Raw genomic sequence first — 18,262 nt, 5'->3', positions numbered from 1 at the left:
ATTCAAACCTGGGCCCAACTCTCTTAACTATGACATCACAAAAGTCCAACTTCATTCATTACAAATAGTAAATTTACTAACAATGTCTTGCAATGCTACCCTTCAGCAAGAACCAGAATTTACCAAGAATTATCCTTGTTGCTATCTTCAAACCAAACTTTGTTTATACTTACAGTATTCAAAGCTCTTCCTACGAGATCTTGGTAATCCTTACAAGTTATCACCAGGATTCCCTGGTGCAACTAGTGTTAGATTTTGGTCTTAGCCATCTTATGGAGAACTCCTCTAGATGGGAATGTATATTTCAAATGATTTTGGAACATGCTGAGCCTTTAAAGCAGGGCCACAGACTTCCATGTCAAAATCTGGCCACAGTGGCATCCCTGGCAGGATCCAGAAAAATCAGTGTCGAAAAACCAAAGGGTCTTACGGGTGGTAAGAACATAAGAACAAGCCAGCTGGATCAGACCAGAGTCCATCTAGTCCAGCTCTCTGGTACTCGCAGTGGCCCACCAGGTGATCATGGGGTGCAAATTAAGTTAGGGAGAAAAGGCCTTTCCTGTTTCATTGTATCTGCTTCCCTAGATCTCATAAATTCAAATAAATAAATAAATCACCTAGAAATCTTTGGAGCTGGGAAACTGGCTTGATAAAATCACACTCAGGAACTTTTTTTCTTCAGGCAATCTGAGTACAGTCAGCATCACTTCAAAGGGAAAAGAACAAAAGATTGGGGATGAACTTCTTTTAAAAAAGAATGTTTCCGAAATTGTAGTGCATTGCTGCTGAGAAGAAACAGGACCGTCTACGTGTTTTTAAAGGACTACTCAGCTAGATACATAGATGCACACACATCCTGACATATATACCTCGCCCTTCCCCCCAGTGGGACCTGAAGCGCCTTACATCCTCCTCCTCTCCTCCACTCTTCTAATCTAGCAGGGCTCTTTGTACTGCTGAAAACTAAAATTGGCCTCTCCTAGACACTGTAGCTGGGATGTAATGGAGGCCTGGGACACATGAAAAAGTCAGAGAGTTTCTTATATAAACTCATTCAGATTTCCATAGCAGGTAATTTCTAGGCTGCCTTTCTGAGGACAGTGCTAAAGGAGACTTACAGATAAAATATAATATACTCATAAAAACACCGTTATAGGATGAAATCACTATAAAAAGCATCAATACATACAAACAAGCAGCAAGTAAAGTCAATGTAGATGCACGATCTGGAACAAATTAGTTTTTAATGGAAATCAGAAAGATTGTAGTGAAAGGGCTAAACAAAGGTCCTAGAGAAGAAAAGTGCACAACATAGGAATGGATGCCAAGAAGCACCCCTATGGTAAAGCAGGTTCTTACAGCAGAGTACCCTCTGCTTGATTTCAGAGCTGAGATAATGCAGATAACCCATTCAGCATTTTAGACCTGAGTCATTCTGTAGCTGGTATAAAAATGAATAGCATATTCATTTTGGCAAGCCCAGCTATTATTCTGGATTATGCATTCTGAACCAGATGAAGTTTCTGAACCATCTTCACAGGCAATCTCATGTAGAGCACGTTACTGTAATCCAGTTAAGATTTTACTACAGCATGTGAGATGATAGCCATGTCTGCTTCCTGCAGGAATGACTACAATTGGTATAACAACTTCAGGTGGTGCTCCCAACCACCTCCGTTACCTGCTTATCCAGGGACAGAGGGGAATCTAGGAGAACCTGTTGTTTCCAGATGGACTGCAGCCCCATCCAGAACAGGCTGCAAACTAATTCCAGTTAGCATGATGGAAAAGCTGAACAGCAGTGGCTGTTACTTATGTGCCCTCTAGGCAGAAACCAGATCTATGTTGTTCTGACAGAGCCTTGCCGCAGAGACAGTCAAAGGGAACATTCAGGGCTTCATCATGCATATCTTTGGTTTGCCAGGTATGAAAAAGAAGCCCAAGGGGCAGGCTTGTTGTGAAACAAAATCAAATGGCTTGTATGATAGCTGGGATGTTCTTAGAACAATACAAATTCTGTACCAGAATCTTAATATGTTGGTTTTGGCAGCAATATTAAGCAAGGGAATGCAGAACGAAAAAAGGAAGTACAAGTAGTGTTAATCAATTCTGGAGTCAGTAAGATTATCAAAGGTGCAGACTCTAGGGAGACAGAAAGTTACAGCTGTGCTTGTCTGCACAAACTGCGATGATATGGTGTTAGTCCTTCCTTCATGTGGGCACAATTGCAGAAGCGTGGGCTGTCATGAAATACCACAATAAGAATATTTTTAAAAGCTCCAAAAGTACCTTTAGCCAAATGGTGCATGGGAAGGGTGGTTGCTTCCTATGTACTTCAAGAGAACCCAGTGAGCCTTCTGAAATTTAAAATAAATAATAACAAAACATACAGTGGACATCCATTCCCCATTAGATGAATTGGATGCCAAAAACACTACTACTATGTACAACCATGGCACCAGTTCCAGGGGTTGAGGGTGCCATGGACAAGATGCCTTCCTGTGACTTCAAAATTTAAATTCACTATCCCCATAGATGCATATCCATACACCCACCTTCCAGGACAAAGGAATGTAACTCAATTGTTTTGCACACCTTCAAGCTTTGTCAAGTCCAGTAGGGCTCAAAGGAGTTCAACAAGTCATACTCTGTTGGGGGATTTCCCAAAGGTCTGAGGGGATTTCTCAAAGGTCTTGCTGAAATTAGTAGGCTTAAAAGAGCTCCAGGATTCACACTCTTCTCTGTGTTCCAAATGCTACTATTAGCAGCGATTTGCAGAGCACTTCCATGATGCAGACCCTTGAGAGAGACAGCTCAGCATAGAGATCTCACACAAGTGCTGTGCTGCTCTTCCTCCAGTTTCCTCTTCAAGCAGAAATAGGAGATTGACCCAAACGGTCCTTTTACCTTGCAGGAAGTTCTAGGGCACTCTCCTGTTACTGCTAAGCACAGAATCAGATGAGCCAAATATCTTTGGTCAGCAGTGAATCGCCAGCAGGGCCATGACCGTGCCTTGACCATACTGATCTTTGATGCTGCCCATGCCACTGCCAGTCTACAGTAAACACAACTGATTGCATGTGCTCAAAGGCCTGCCACGTGATTTTGCAGCTAATGTGATTTAAACAGGGTACCAATGCACTTCCCAGTCCTCTGTCCAGAGCTCTGCGCTCCTGCCTGCTTTCATGTTCATGTGACTCAAAGGTATAATACTTATTTTCTCATAGGTGATCCGGGAGATGAGCTTTACCTACTATGGTATAACCAGTGACTTTTCGTGGGAGCAGAATATATGATCCAGTACTTGGCAAGAGGAACAAAGCCCTACATTAAGGACCCTCTTCCCCTGTTCTTGTACAATAATTTTATGTGGTCTCTGAGGTCCACCAGGGAGGAGAATTTGTCACCAACACAGTATCCTCCTACAGCATTACTGTGTTACAAGTGAAGAGAAAAGGCAACAGTCACATTTCTATGACAGCAGTGGGGCTGGCACCAAGATGTATTTGTGCTGGAGCCTGAGTACCTGGTCCAATGAGCCTCTGCCTTGATGAAGCAACTCCAGGACTTGGTTCTTAGAGAAAAGATGGCTGCTTATTCAATACCCAAATAATTAATGGTGTATGTGGCTGACTCTAGAGATCTTTGCTCTTTTTAATCCTGAAAGAACTATTTTTCTTCACTTGATGTATTTTTATAGCACTGATTTTACCATAATATCACTCTTTATGTCAGACCCAGTTGACGAAATACCAAATTGCATTTCATAGCATAAACACTGATAAAATAATTGATGGTTTGCGGCAACTTATTTATCCAAAGCATTTATATCCTGTCTCTGGCCCATCTTGATAGTGACCAAATGAACATTTCTGAGAAAGGGACAGCTACCAACACACTATCTCAGTCCTGGGCTGGGGTACTTGGCTATACTGTTCCACTGGGTTTAGTACAAAAGTAGGCACAGAAATCCATCCTGAAAAAGCTAAGAGGAATAGAGTTCGTCAGTGTTGCATACTTTTGTGTGTGTGGTTAAATGGGCATTTCTGATAATAAAGCAAAAACAGGAATCCTGCTTAAAAACATAGCTTTTCTGTATCTGTATGGATCACCAGCAGGATTCTAGCTAAGGTTTAGACCTGCTTTAGAAGGCATTTTGGATTTATTAGCCACCCTCCCCTGGAGGGCTCAGGGCAGAGTACAACATAATATAACACAATACAACACTATATATATAAAAGCTAACAGTGTTTTTGTTGATGACAGTATACCTCAGTAACTGCTGGGCCAATTCCTCTGAAAATTCCCAACCACTATAGTCAGCCAGGCGAGAGTGTTTTTAGATGTTCACATACCTGAAATTTCACACCTGGCCCAGGTAAAACGCCTTTTTCCTGGCACTCCCTGGTGAAGGACATGCAGCTGCCTGTGTGTAACTGTCACCCTTAGAATGTTCGTGCTGCTTAGAATGTTCACTCAGATGGCCAAATATGAGCAGTGGAAACAGTACATAGGCAGTAACTCGAGTGGAAGTGAAACACATATACACACATACACAAGAGGGAGAGGGAAGGGAGGGAGAGGGAAGGGAGGGAGAGGGAGGGAGGGGTGGCATGCAAGGGAAGAGGGAGGGAGAGGAAAGGGACGGAGGGGGAGGCATGCAAGGGAGGGGAGGCAGGGGGCCCAGCATCTTGATATGACCCACCCACCCTAGCGGAGGCAAAGGGAAGGGAAGGAGGGGGAGGAGTGGCATGCAAGGGAAGAGAAGTGAGGGAGGGAAGAGAATGAGGGGCGACATGCAAGGGGAGGGGCCAGGCACCATAGATTCCCTGAACACTGCGGTTACAGTTAAGAAAACCAGGCACACATTACTCAGGAGTAAGCTGTGACATACTTTGAATGGCTGCGTCGTGCCCCTCAGAGGGTTTCCTCAGAAGCGACACCCATTGCCACCAACCAAACTTACTCCCAGGTAAAGGATCATGACCAGCCAGCCTAGATGTGTGGGAGGGGTGCCTTTTCATTCCCCCCCCCCAAGGAATGTGGGCACACACATCACTGACATCGCACAGTATCAGGCTGCGTGTTTGCATGAGCATGTACTGCTGGCCTCTACAATTGATTTGCTGCTACTGTTCCTTTTCCATTTCACCACAAAGCCACAGCAACGCGTGGCTGGGCCCCGCTAGTATAATATTAAAATATTAATGTTAACACTACAACTTGAAATTGACATGGAATTTACATGGTCCAGCAAATACTAGACCAAAGATGAAACAAACAAACAAAAAGGTGAATATTAGCCAGCTGTTGAAATGGCATTTTCAAAGCAAACCTCGTAGACCAGGAAATTCTATTTGTCCCCCCTTCCTCAGGTGGTGTGGCAGGCAGTCAAAGTCCAGCCTTTTTTAAAAAAGAAAACTTTAGGAAATTTTCTCCTGGGGTCTCGCTCACTCCCCTATTTACATGGAATTTCTTCAAAGCCATATTCCAGCTGCTGGTCCCTCAAGTGGGAAGCAGCCAGGGTTCACCAGGGCTCTGTCACCTGTCACTGCTTGCAGTCAGCGGCACCGGGAGCAGAATGAAGGCACTCCAGATGACCCTTGGCTGAACCTCTCAATGTTGGAGTGGGAGTTCCTTCCAAATGAGCTGCTCATAGGATCATGGCCCTGTGCACATTTACATGATAGTAAATACCAATGAACGCCAGCATGCTGCCTGGGATTAAGGGTACCTTTGAACAAGACTGACACATGTGCCCTCGCCCCAGTCTGGAAATCAGTCAGGAAATACTGGTTCCTGTCTCCTTCCAAATGTTATGGTCAGTTGATCTCCCTCCAGCCATGGTATTGTTTCCTTGCCACCATCACTGCCAGAGAGTATGTTTTATAATGAGTTTTTGCCTGTGTCCCATCAGATTTGGCTCAAGTCGCCGTCCACTGTCACTCCAGCCATCTCCTTTGTCTTTTCATTGCCAGTAACCCCTCAGTAAACCAAGGGACTATCTGGGCTCTAATACCTGACAGAGGGCATCTGAGAGAAATTGTGTCAACTGCCCAGGGCCAAGCCATTTCAGAGGTCAACCAGGGTGTCAACAGGAAAATCCTCTAGAGCCATTAAAAAGTCATCCAGATCCATCTGGTTCCAGGGGTAGATTATTATAATAGATCCTATTGTCAAGCAATTGGGCAGAATTTCTAATTGTACTGGTTAAAACTGATTCGACTGCGTGAACATCTCCCCTGCCCACCATCCTCACAAGTTAGGCCAGCACTCCTCTCTTGGAACTGCTCAGGCCTCTTGACTGCAGCTGCGTTGGGACTATGCAGACCTCACCCTTCTCAGTAGAACAGCGGAGGCCTGCTCCTGCTGCTCAGATAATCCAGCCAGTTCCTTGTAGCTTCTGGCTTCCAGGAGATTCCAGTGTTTGCTGGTAAGTTGAGGGGTGGGGTTGCCAGTTGTGGGGTGTCCTGTGGTCCTTGGGCAACTGTCTAGGGAAGTGGGGAAGACTGAAGAGATGGGAGGAAGATCCATGGACAGAATTGTTGAAATAAATTGAAATCATCCTTAAGTATGTACGAATATAAACAATTAAAATGCTACTAGATATGTGTAAGCAGATGCTTTTCCTTTTTAAAAGTCCATTACCTGTTTCAATAAATTCATTAAAGATCACGTTATTTATAGTGTAAGAAATAAAACTGAATGCCATCCAAATTATGTAAATCATACATATGTGGTAGGAGTGCCTATTGGTCAATAAACGGAAGGAAAGGCCTGTGTATTGCTTTTATACAGGTTGGGAGAGTGTTTTGTTGTTCACTTCAAAAATTCTGATCCACAATGTTACATGGATCTTATTGACAGTCTGTTAGTGGCTGCAGACTGTACTGTTACAAAAAACTAAAAATGTAATGAGCCATTATATACCATGAGGTGGCTGAGTGAAGACTTGTCAGTGATTGGAATGAATAAATGAACTAGTTTAATATTATATTGGTATGGGAATTGTAATGAACTATTGCAGAGATGGGTTCCTTTTGTTGAAAACTAAAATGATCTCTGGAGTACTGTCAACTGGAAGAGCATCTCTCTCTCTCTCTTTTTTTTGCTTGCTACCGAATGATTGTATTGCTAACAAATAATATGCTCTGCAAAATTGGGCACATGTCAGATTGTCCTGCAAATTTTAAAAAAGCCAACATTAGATGAGAGATTGCAGGTTCTCAAAATTAGAAAATTAAATTTTCATTTGGAAAGTCAATGTCTGTCTGGAGTCTTTACAACAAGGAACTGAATGCCACTGTTGGTTATTAAAACAAATGAGAAAAGGCACTGTGAAGGTTTATTAGTTAATTTAAATGCCTCTGTATGACTGCTGTCATTTTTGATCTGTACAAGAAGATGCAGAAAAGCAATTCATAAAAAACACAGTTCATTATTTAGGTCTGTTGCAATGAAGTCAGGCCTACAAATGCCTTCTTAATTATGAAAGAGGAAGAGGTCTTCTCTTGTATTGTAGCAGCCCTGGTTGATATAGCTAAATTTATGCTGGGGACACTTACTGATTCGAAAGCAATATCACAGCCCTAAAGCTTCTTTCAGGGAGAGCTTTAAATAGAAATGAGCAACTAGGACTCTGAAATGATGAATTCTTACCAATAAGGATTCTTACCAATTCTTCATAAGAATTCTTACCAATTCTTCATGTCACAGATTCATCGACACTGAACTTGATATAATAAGACCACAACACATAGTTATTTATTTCACAGAAAGAAAGAAATCTGTAATTTAAATTCCAAATGAGGTACAAAATAGAGCACAGGCTGGAAAAAAAAGATACAGTCCTGTGCTTCTCTAATATGAATATGATGTCTCTAAAATTCATGTACAGCTCCTCTCCACCAAAAGCATACCTGAGTTGACTCATGATATAATAAAACAATACCTAATAATAATGCTACTCCAAAATAAGATAATCCACAGTACTATTTAAAAAATCAACAGAAGAAGCTGTAGCGTCTCATCACAGTCATCGCTATTAAACCACAATGAAAAATAACCAACAAAGAGAACAAACTACCTCACCAATCAGTATAAAGTTAGGTGAAGTTTTCAACATTACTGGCTTGGTGCTAAAACATATTCAAAGATGATCTCAGGCACAAGAAAACTAAGGGGTCTTGTTACGACTACCCACTGGCTTCTGAAGGCAGGGGGACATGAAGGAGCCTAAAATGACTATTAACATCCTACGGCCTTTCTCCCTGAAAGATGACAGTGCAGTCATGCGTCCTTCAGCAGAAGTTGAATGTGGGTGTGACCACTTGTTAACGAAGTGCATTTTCTCTTTTTAGATTAAATAATCATATTTAAGTACCGGCTTTGTCAAAAACATTATCCTTGGCATTGTCAAACATAGCACTTTGATAAAAGGGCATTTATATTGTTCCGGACAGCTATCAGCAACACTTTCATTTTTATACGGTTGCGCCTGCCATTCTGTAGGCTCCATGTTGCCATGGGTAACAAAATGGTGGCCGCAACTGTATAAAAATGAAAATGCTGCTGATAGCCATCCGGAGCAATATAAATTCTCTTTTATTTAAAGAACTAGGACCCCATGGAGCACTGCAACAAAATTCACACAATCTGATATCCACACATCTCCAGCATCTTTCCATGACCTTTTTACATTCAAATGTAGCCACGCATAAACAATTTATCAAAATTATTGTACCGTAGCTTCATATTTACGTTCCTTCATAGCCATGCCCAACGCGGCACAAAAAAAGGCTGCACGATTGGGAAAAAAGATGCACTTCAATGCAGGTTCTGAAAAAAAGTGGGATAAGGGGGGGAGCATGTGCCAGAACTGGGATGAATCCATGTTCAGCACTTAAGCAGTGGGTAGTTCTTGCTTAAACCATGTTTTTTCATGTGAGTATCACGCGATAAATTGACTGTGGGGAATCAACCAGAGTCATGCACAGCTCAGCCTGCCTTTTGTGGGGGGAGGGGGAGATGTCTGCAAACATGTGGTGAGTTTTTAATTTAAAAAATACATTGTGTTACTTCTGTGCAGCGCAGCGTTACCCATGCTTCTCAAAATTTTTAAAAAATTGAAACAGGCTAGGATGGTCCAGGATAGTTCAATCTCATCAGATCTTGGAGGTTAAGCAGGGTTGGTCCTGGTTAGTACTTGGATGAGTGACCACCAAGAAAGTCTACACAACAGCAAACCATTTCATTCATCGCTTGCCTTCAAAACCCCATGGGGTTTCCGTAAGTTGGCTGTGACTTGTTGGCACTTTCCAGCACCACCAGGCATAGAATCCTGAGGGTCAGGAGATAATCCAGTAGGGGGCTTAAGTACACACCAGTTGTGAAAAATGCTAAAAACTGAGAGAAAATTGAGCTGTCTGAGATCTCTGCTGCAAGAATGATTCCTAACAGAATCGCATAAGCATACATAAGCATACAGACTAAATGGAAAATCACCTTGGAAGTGAAGCCAACTGCAGTTTTTTTTCCTGCAGAAGGATGATCTAGACCAGGGGTCTGCAACCCGCGGCTCCGGAGCTGCATGCGGCTCTTTCATCGCCGTACTGCGGATCCACAGACTTGGGACCTGAATAGCCCATGAAAGGGCGAAGCAAAATAAAATGGGAGAAGGGAATAAAAGGCATTGGAGACAAAGAGCCTCCAAGCCTAGTCCCATTTTGTTTCTGTTTTATATGCGATGCTTTCCCTCTTTCCTTCGGCCCCGCATAATGGTGTCTATGGGAACCCGAAGTGCGCACTTGCGTGGAACTCTTGTTATTCAATCTCATTGCACAGAGAGGGTTTGGGTGGGTGGAAGTGATGTTTTTGCCGCCTTCCCTCCTGGCGGGTATGAAGCTGGTGAGCTGGAACGTGAACGGGCTCTGGGCCGGACCGGGGCCTGCGGGACTGCAGTGGCTCTTGGAGGCATTGGACGCAGGTGTGGTCTGCTTGCAGGAGACCAAAATCACCCGTGAGTCCTGGCGGGTGAGCATGCAGGGGAGAAGCCATAGGAGGCAGGGTCAAGCGTTCACACGAGCAGGAGAGCAGGGGATAGGAGAGGAGGATGGGCTTTACCTAGGGTTGCCAAGTCCAGGCCGGGAAATTCCTGGAGATTTAAGGGTGGAGTCTAGGGAGGAGAAGAGCATCAGCCATCAGCAGGGTATAACAGCATAGAGTCCACTCTTCAAACCAGACCTTTATTTTCCTGGATCCTGATCTTCAGGGGAATGGGCTCTATAGTCTGATAAGTTGCAATTCCATGTGGTCCCCAGGCCCTACCTGGAGGTTGCCAACCACCGCATGTCAGGTTGCATGCTGTGGGTTTTCCCATTGTGAGTGCCCCTTTTTAGGGTTACCAACCACCTGGAGGAACAAAACTCTCCTGCCTGCTTATTAGCACTTCATGGATTTCATAAGCAACACACTATAACTGTTTATACAAAGCGTAAAGCTTAAAATATATATATATATACAGTGTTATCTTCATTTTAAATGTCAAAAAGTATTTGCGGCTCCAAGTGTTTTCTTTTCTGTGGTAAACGGGTCCAAATGGCTCCTTGGGTGTTAAAGGTTGCCGACCCCTGATCTAGACTAGAGGCTACCATCACCCAGTATAGGATATTCTGCACCAGCTTTTTTCCATGCCAAATTCAAGGTGCTGGCGTATCTGCATTCTATTTTGTTTTTAAGTGAGTTTATGTAAATGGTTTAATATTATTTGTACAGGGCTTGAATCACTGCCCTGCGGACTTCCTCGGGGTAAGTTCTGAAGATGGCAAGGCAACAAAGCAATGTCTAAATAACGTACCGAGTAAGTAAGTATTATTACTGCATGGAAAGCTTACATGGGCAAGGTCTGCCCTCTTGTGCACCCTACACAGCACTCCATCCGGAGCAAATAAACAAGGGTATTACAGAAACAACACTTGCATGCAGTTTTACGCTACTGTGGAACACCACCAGGCTGAGACAAAAAGTTTTACCGATCAAGTAATGACTCGGCAAGGTCGGGAACACCTCCATGCCAAGTTCGTATCGCTCCCTACGCCCGGTCTGTGGCAGCAAGAGCCTCGTCGCATCACGTGCGAAAGCGCTGGCTGGCTGGCTTCTTCCCGTCCTTTTCCCTTTCCTTGCCTGGGTTTCGGGACGCCCTCGTGAAACTCCGCCCCTGCATATGGGCGAGCGGACGAGGAAGAGGCAAAAGGAAAAGGGAGGAAGCGGGGCTTACTGAGCCCGGACCCTGCCCGGTTGTGGGTTCAAGAGTTTGCTTCCTTGCTCCCCGCTGCCTGCCCGGTCGGGTCAGCCTCAGCCACGGGAAGGGAAATCAGAGGAGGCGGCGGCGGCGGCGGCCAGAGGGTGGGTGGGGAAGGAAGGAAGGAAGGAGGGAGGGAGGGAGGGAAAAAAAGGCTCTGCTGTCGCTACCAGCCTCCTCCTCCTCGCCCAGCGTCGCGGCCCAGTAGGAGGGACCCACAGGAACCAGCCGGGGCCCATTCCTGGGTAGGGGGAGGCTCACTGCCACAGCCCGGCCCAACCATGGCCACCAAGGTGAGGAGAAAGCGCCGCCGCCGCCCTTCTTTACAGCCTCCCTGAGCTCCCTCCGCACCCTGCGAGATATACGGCTCTCAACTCCGGCTCTCGGAGCAGCTGCTTGAGGGTGGGAGTCCTGCTATGGCTTCGCTCCTGAGGGACCTCCCCGCGTGGGTGTGGGCTCTCTTTTGCTTTTGGCTGGGAGGGGGGCAGCTGGGCGTTTTGGCGGGATGTCGCTTGCCCACTGGCGGTGTGTGTGTGTGTGGGGGGGGGTGTCATTGGTGAATGAAGAGAAGGCATGTCAAGAGAGGGGAGTGTTTGAGTGCTGTTTCTTCTCCCCCCTCGTTGTCTCTTCAGTTTGCTATGTTTTGTGTCTCTTTCTCTTCATACACTCAATGTAATGCCTTTGCTGTTATTGACTTAGGCCTTAGCCGCACTCCATTTTTGGGCAAGCAAGTGGGAGAAAGGGCTGAAGATAATCTTGAACTTTTGTGCTAAAGACTCTCGGCTAATTATATGTTTATTAACGCCTACTAAATGGCATTATTGGGAGATAAGAGGAAAGCGCTTTCCCCCATTCTGCCACGAGGCATTTTCTGTGCTATCCAGTTTCTCCTGTCACCCCGGCCCCAGACACTTGTTGGTTGTGTTCATATTTTGCACACAGTAGTTGAGGGCAATGTCCCTGTTCCAGTTTTATCTGGGAAGCTGTTATTCTAAACTCTGGTTCTGGATGTCATAAGGGTGGTAGTTTCTATTGCATTTGGGGATCTGGAAAGACATTAAGGGGACACTGTAAGACAATAAACTGACAAGACTGGGAATAACTGACAGAATAAAGTAAATGTACTTTCTAAGCTGTAAGAAAATATTTCAAAATGTTTTTGTCAGGTGGAAAAGAATGTTGTGAGATTTCAGGGGAGCACATCTGTGAGTAAGCAAACATACAAAGAAACACACATCTCACCATGACATACCTGTGAAGATGCAGGCCATAGATGCTGCCGAAATGTTAGAAGTAAAAGCCAGCAGAACACAGCAACACATCCCAGAAAACTCACAATAGTCTAAACATACTGAATTCAAATAAAGTGATTGTTATTCATTTCTTCTGCAGTTACTTCCTGCTGCCCTTTATGTTTTGTTCCAAGGCCAGTGATGAGAAACTGGTCACTCAGGGGTTGTTTTTATACATCATCTTTTTTGTTCCCTTAATCTAATCACATACATTAGTCTGAATCACCTGTGCCTATTTACAGCTAGTAGTTCCAGCCCACACATGACTGAAAAAGCAAGCATGTGGCTTACTTTATCTTAAAGGATATATTCATATGACTAATCAGTCATCAGGTTTTGTCTAAATTGTCTTTTGGAATTACATTATAAAAATGTAGTTTACACATGCTTTTAAGCATTTATTTGCTACATAATCAGATTTGCAAGTCTCCTTTTAAGTCTTACAATTTAAGCCTTACAATTTTTAAAGTAGTCTTTAACAGATGGTGACACACAGTAAGTAGACTGTTCATGATATCCCTGTAGCTGTTTATCACAAAGCACTTCACTTTGCAAAAGAGTTTTATAATCCTTTTTGATTAGTACCTGGGAACCTATTTATCCAGTTTTATAGATGACTTGCCGAAACTAAAAGATGCTGTGTGGTCTTGCCAAAAAAAACTGACACTGTGGTGCTCATAGCTGGGCCCCCAGTGGTTCTTACTGCTATGCTACAGTTTCAGTTGTTCTGGCAGAATTCCGAAGAGCTCCTTGAATATTTTCCTCTAATGTAGCACTTTCTGGTAGTAGAGTGACCTGCATCTTTAAAGAGATGTTTAGTCAAGTTCTTTATGTTTTATAATTTATTTTCATTATTCAGCATTTAAACAGGAAAGGAAAATATGACTGTTTTAAAATGATTATTCAGCGGCACAGTTACTCAGTAGTACTGTTACCTCATCCATGGCTATAGATAGCTTTTTTCCTCTGAAGTGTCTTTGTGTATAATAACCTAAGAAGTAATATCAAAACTCCTTAAGCATTCAGTTTATGATACAGACTTGAGTTTCCTTTGTTTCCTTTTATTTTTTGTTATATGGGGGTATTTTGATCTACATGGCTAGTTTGGAATGTGCAGGTTTTGGATTTCAAAATTAAATATACCTGTGGAAATTGGAATAGCCTCAGGATTGCAATCCAGACTTGAAAGAATTTTTACCTATATAAAACGTGTATTCCTATTTCTACAAAGTCAAGGTGGTATGTTAACCCACATATAGATTATTTTTGTTTCTGTTAAGTTGCATTTTCACCCTATACTTGTTCAAAGTGAATGGCTTCAGAGAGATAGGCTATCTTCCTGGTGTACCGGTCTCCTAGCGCACCAGGGGACGGCCTGCCACTGCTGCTGGAGGCAGTGGCTGATCGGGTATTGCTGTTCCCTAGACTTATTGTCTTGAGTGATTTCAACGTCCATGTTGATGCCACCTCACGTTCAGCAGCCGTGGATCTAGTGTAATCCATGGTGATGCTAGGCCTCTCCTTGATAAATTCTGGCCCCACTCATGAGGCTGGTCACACTTTGGATTTGGTCTTTGGGTCAGGAGTTAACATGGTCGTGTCCTCTGTCGACAGAGAACCATGGTCTAACCATTATGCCCTGAAAGTTCAGGTGGACCTGCCGCGTCAGCCCTGTCTAGGCGATGGGGTGATTGAAAGAGTGGTGTTGGAGAACTCAAGGCTTCCTGGAGGACACATCGGCTCTCAATCTCTTCTAATTTGGTTTCCATGCTGGGCATGGGACGGAGACTGTCACAGATACACTGCATACTCAGCTTGAGCAAGGCGGATCGGCTTCTGTCACAGATACACTGCATACTCAGCTTGAGCAAGGCAGATCGGCTTCTGGTATTACTAGACCTTACCTCAGCGTTTGATGTGGTCAACCACGACCTTTTGACCCAGAGTATGGGGCGCTGTCCTTCAGTGGATTGCCTTGTTTCTCCAGGGCTGGAGTCAGTAAGTGTGGCATGGGGATCAGGCTTCCCAGAGGTGCCCGCTTCATTGCGGTGTTCCTCGGGGGGCCTTGTTGTCCCCCCTGTTATTTAACATCTATATGCGGCCCCTTGCTCAACTGGTGCAGAGTTTTGGGCTGATTTGTCATCAATACACAGATGACCCTCAGCTCATTCTGTTGATGGGGGTGGGGGCGGCTACTGTCCCTGCGGCTCTACAGCATTGTTTGGAAGCAGTCACTGGTTGGTTGAAGCAGAGCAGGTTAAAACTTAATCCACCGAAGACCCAGATCCTCTGGCTGGGCCATGGGGCGGGGATTGGGGATTTCCAGTTGCCGGTGTTGGGAGGAGTTTTTTTGGCACCAACCTCCTTGGCTTTCAACCTGGGGATCCACCTGGATTAATCTCTTTCTATGGAGACCCAGGTTGCTTTTTTCCATCTTCGCCAGGCCTGGCGCCTGGCCCCCTACCTTTCCCAGGCTGACCTGGCCACAGTGATCCATGCAATGGTCATCTCCAGGTTAGACTATTGTAACTTGCTCTACGCGAGCCTTCCCTTGTGGCTAATCTGGAAACTGAAGCTGGTCCAGCATGCGGCGGCTTGTCTTCTCACAGGTGGCTCTGTTAGGGACCACATCTCCCCCATGTTGCACCACTTGCACTGGCTCCCAGAGGAATTCCAGATCATCTTCATGGTGTTGGTGATGACCTTTAAGGCCCTTCAGTGCCTGGGGCCCTCATACCTTTGAGACCGCCTTACCCCATATGTTCCAGTTTGGCCTCTGCGTTCTGCAGAGGCAAACTTACTGGTGGTCCCCGGCCCTGCAATGATGCGGCTAGTCTCTACTTGGACCAGGGCTTTCTCGGCCCTGACCCCCACCTGGTAGAATGCTCTTCCTCCAGCTGTTAAGGCCCTGCGGGACGTTGGTGAGTTCCGCAGGGCCTGTAAAACTGAACTGTTCCACCAGGCCTTTGGGGAGGCTAACTGCGGATTGTCCGCCCCCTCTGGATCCCCTGTGTGCCATCTGTGCATACCATCTGAGGCAATCTGCCAATCCCCTTCCACGGGGTATAGAGTAAGAAGTTGGGGCTTTTGGACGCCACCTCTAAAAATGGGTTTTATGCGAGTTACGATATTGCTATTGTTTTTAATGGATTTTATTGCACTTTCCTGATTTATATTGTGATATGGTTTTATTTTACACCGCCCTGAGCCATCCGGGGGGTACGGTGGTCTACTAAATCTAATAATAATAATAGTAATAGTAATAATAAAAGTTGAATATAGTAAAAAAGACAGACTTAACTCTTTTTGTAGCTAGCTTTGTGTGCATGTGATATGATGTATTGGGTGAGTAGATCTCAGGCATGAAAGTTAAAATAAGGGGAGAGAAGAGGAAAGATTTTGCTGGACTTTTTATCTCAGATCCACAGATCCTCACATGCAGCAGATGTGGGCAGTGCTGGCACATTTACATGTGGAATCTGCATGCTCACCAGTTAGACAGTTGTCACTAGAACTGTGCAAGAGGCGCAAAAAGAAAATTAAGCCTAGGAAGCAGCCAGAGTTTCAGATGTTAGATACTTCATTTCACTTCCTGGATGCAGTGGTATTGAGGTGATGATGACCTGTTCCTCAGTTATTTGATTTGCATAGATTATTTCATTTAGATTATAATAGGTGCTGTCAGGAATAATATCTTAACCCTTTAGTTGTGCAACAAGAATATAAACAGTTTTTGTGGCAGTATAGAAAGTAGACATCTATATTACCACATGGCTGCTAGAAGTTTTCCAGTATTCAGTTCTTGGTAGCTACATGTTTTGTGTGAGACTACATTTGTTAAGCTGTTCTTAATACCACAATGCAGTCTGAATTTCTTTCTGCCGTTTTTATAAGCTTCAGACTTTTAAGTTTTCCATTAAGCTGCAATCGAAACAAAGCCCAGTCAGATCTTATTTAGAATTGGCCACTGTGCTGTGATAAAAGGAAGTGAATGGTCATTGTTTCAGAGCCAGAGAAAAAATGCCACTTCATTTTATGGCGCCTGTGGCATCATTTGTTTAACTTTCCAGAGGCAAATGATAAATTGCTCTATCCTCTGCTCAGATGAAATTGCACTGTGATTGGTTTAGATTTGGGGGGGGGGGAGTAAAGGAACTTCTTGAAACATTCAGTAATAATAAAGGCTTTTCAACATGGAATTGTTGTGTAAGAAAAGTTTCTTGTTTTTGTATGCTGAGTTTTTGTTTGCATTTAATTGTTGAACCTTACAGTAGCAGGATTTTCAGTTACCTGATTTGATACTTGCATTTCAAAACCATTACACTTCTTTGGAGTAGCATTTTAAGAAATTAGTGTAAGCTTTTAAAATGTGGTTCAGTAAAAAAACGTTCCAACTGATCAAGTGTTTTTCACCATTAAAAAGTCCAAAGATAAGCTGTTGACTAAAAAGATAAGCTGTTGACTACCCCAGCATTTTAGAATTAGATTGTGGATATTGGATGAACTAACAGTATTGCACATATTTTAAATAAAAGATCCAAAATACATTTGCATGACTTTTTAATTGCATTTTTGTCATCCGTCTTCCAGAGAGTTCAGAGAGACATGCGTGACTCATCATTCTGTCCTGTCACAGAAATCCTTTGAAGTAGGTTAATGAATAACTAGCCCATGGAAACCAGAGATCCATTTACCATAGCGTGGTTTAAAAACTTGCTGAGACTTGATGCTTTGTAATTGGCGATCTCATCTCTCAGTGCTAGCATTAAATAATATTGCATTAATGTAATGTGAATTGGTGAATGAAAAGCACTTTGAATGCTTACTAAAACTTACAGTATTTCTGCTATAGAAGTTCATGTACTTATGGACTCTATTTCTGTTGGGGGAGCTGAGCTCGAGAGGCTGTGTTATGCCTAACTAATCCTGCAGGTTTATAGCTGAACTGAGATTTTTAACTCGAGTTTCCGGCCTGAACCCATGTGTCACCTCCATGTTATGGCTACAGTTACCTGTTCTGAGGCATCCTAATTAATTTGTAGTTAGGGTTTAGAATGTCAGGAAGGAAAGTGTTCCTAGATTGAGCTTACTTGCAGGGGAAGACTGGCTGATGATAGCTCAGACTGACTGAGAATAGGAATAAAATAGATTATGAGTTGGGAGAAATAACTGGAGAATTAAACTTCAGAAGGAAAGCATGTTGCAGAAAGAGAAACACCCTCTGTCTTAACAAAGAGGATCCAGTACCTGAAAGAGTTTGGGGTACTGTATTGTCGAAGCCTTTCACGGCCGGAATCACTGGGGTGCTGTGTGGTTTCCCAGTACCAGTTTGGGGTACTGTTCTTACTCACATGGATTTGCCTAGATGCAAACAGAGGAAAACAGTACTAGAAGCCAAATTTGGTGCAGAGTCAATATCTGAGATATTGAGCCAAAAGAACAGGTTGCTGGTTGATGGAATCTTGGTTGTGCTGTGACTGGTACAAATTTAGGATTGGAGATTCCATTTGTCAGGATCCAAGCTGATGTAGGATAACTACATAACTATACAAGCTGATGTAGGATAACTACATAACTATACACATAACAAAACTTTTTATAGTTAGGGGTGCAAGGGATGCAAGTACTGGGTGATGTAGTGATGACCAGAAATATGTTGCCTTTTCTGTCT

The 18,262-nt window shown here is 43.8% G+C and overlaps 1 protein-coding gene across 3 annotated transcripts in view; it reads left to right on the top strand.

Annotated features, from left to right (window-relative positions):
• Nucleotides 1–11,420: 11,420 nt before the first annotated feature.
• The window catches only part of SNX9 (sorting nexin 9), a 59,598-nt gene continuing 52,756 nt past the window's right edge, over nt 11,421–18,262 (top strand). The window contains exon 1 of one of the 3 annotated variants that reach the window (XM_048488171.1): nt 11,421–11,592. In XM_048488171.1, the coding sequence (XP_048344128.1) occupies nt 11,581–11,592 (12 nt within the window). In that variant the 5' untranslated portion in view covers nt 11,421–11,580. The remainder of the gene's footprint in view (nt 11,593–18,262) is intronic. The other 2 variants (XM_048488162.1, XM_048488153.1) reach the window with 2 other exon arrangements.

Source organism: Sphaerodactylus townsendi, linkage group LG01 (genome assembly GCF_021028975.2).
Source record: "Sphaerodactylus townsendi isolate TG3544 linkage group LG01, MPM_Stown_v2.3, whole genome shotgun sequence".
Classification (NCBI taxonomy): Eukaryota; Metazoa; Chordata; class Lepidosauria; order Squamata; family Sphaerodactylidae; genus Sphaerodactylus; species Sphaerodactylus townsendi.
This window is presented reverse-complemented; position numbering and strand designations above follow the sequence as displayed.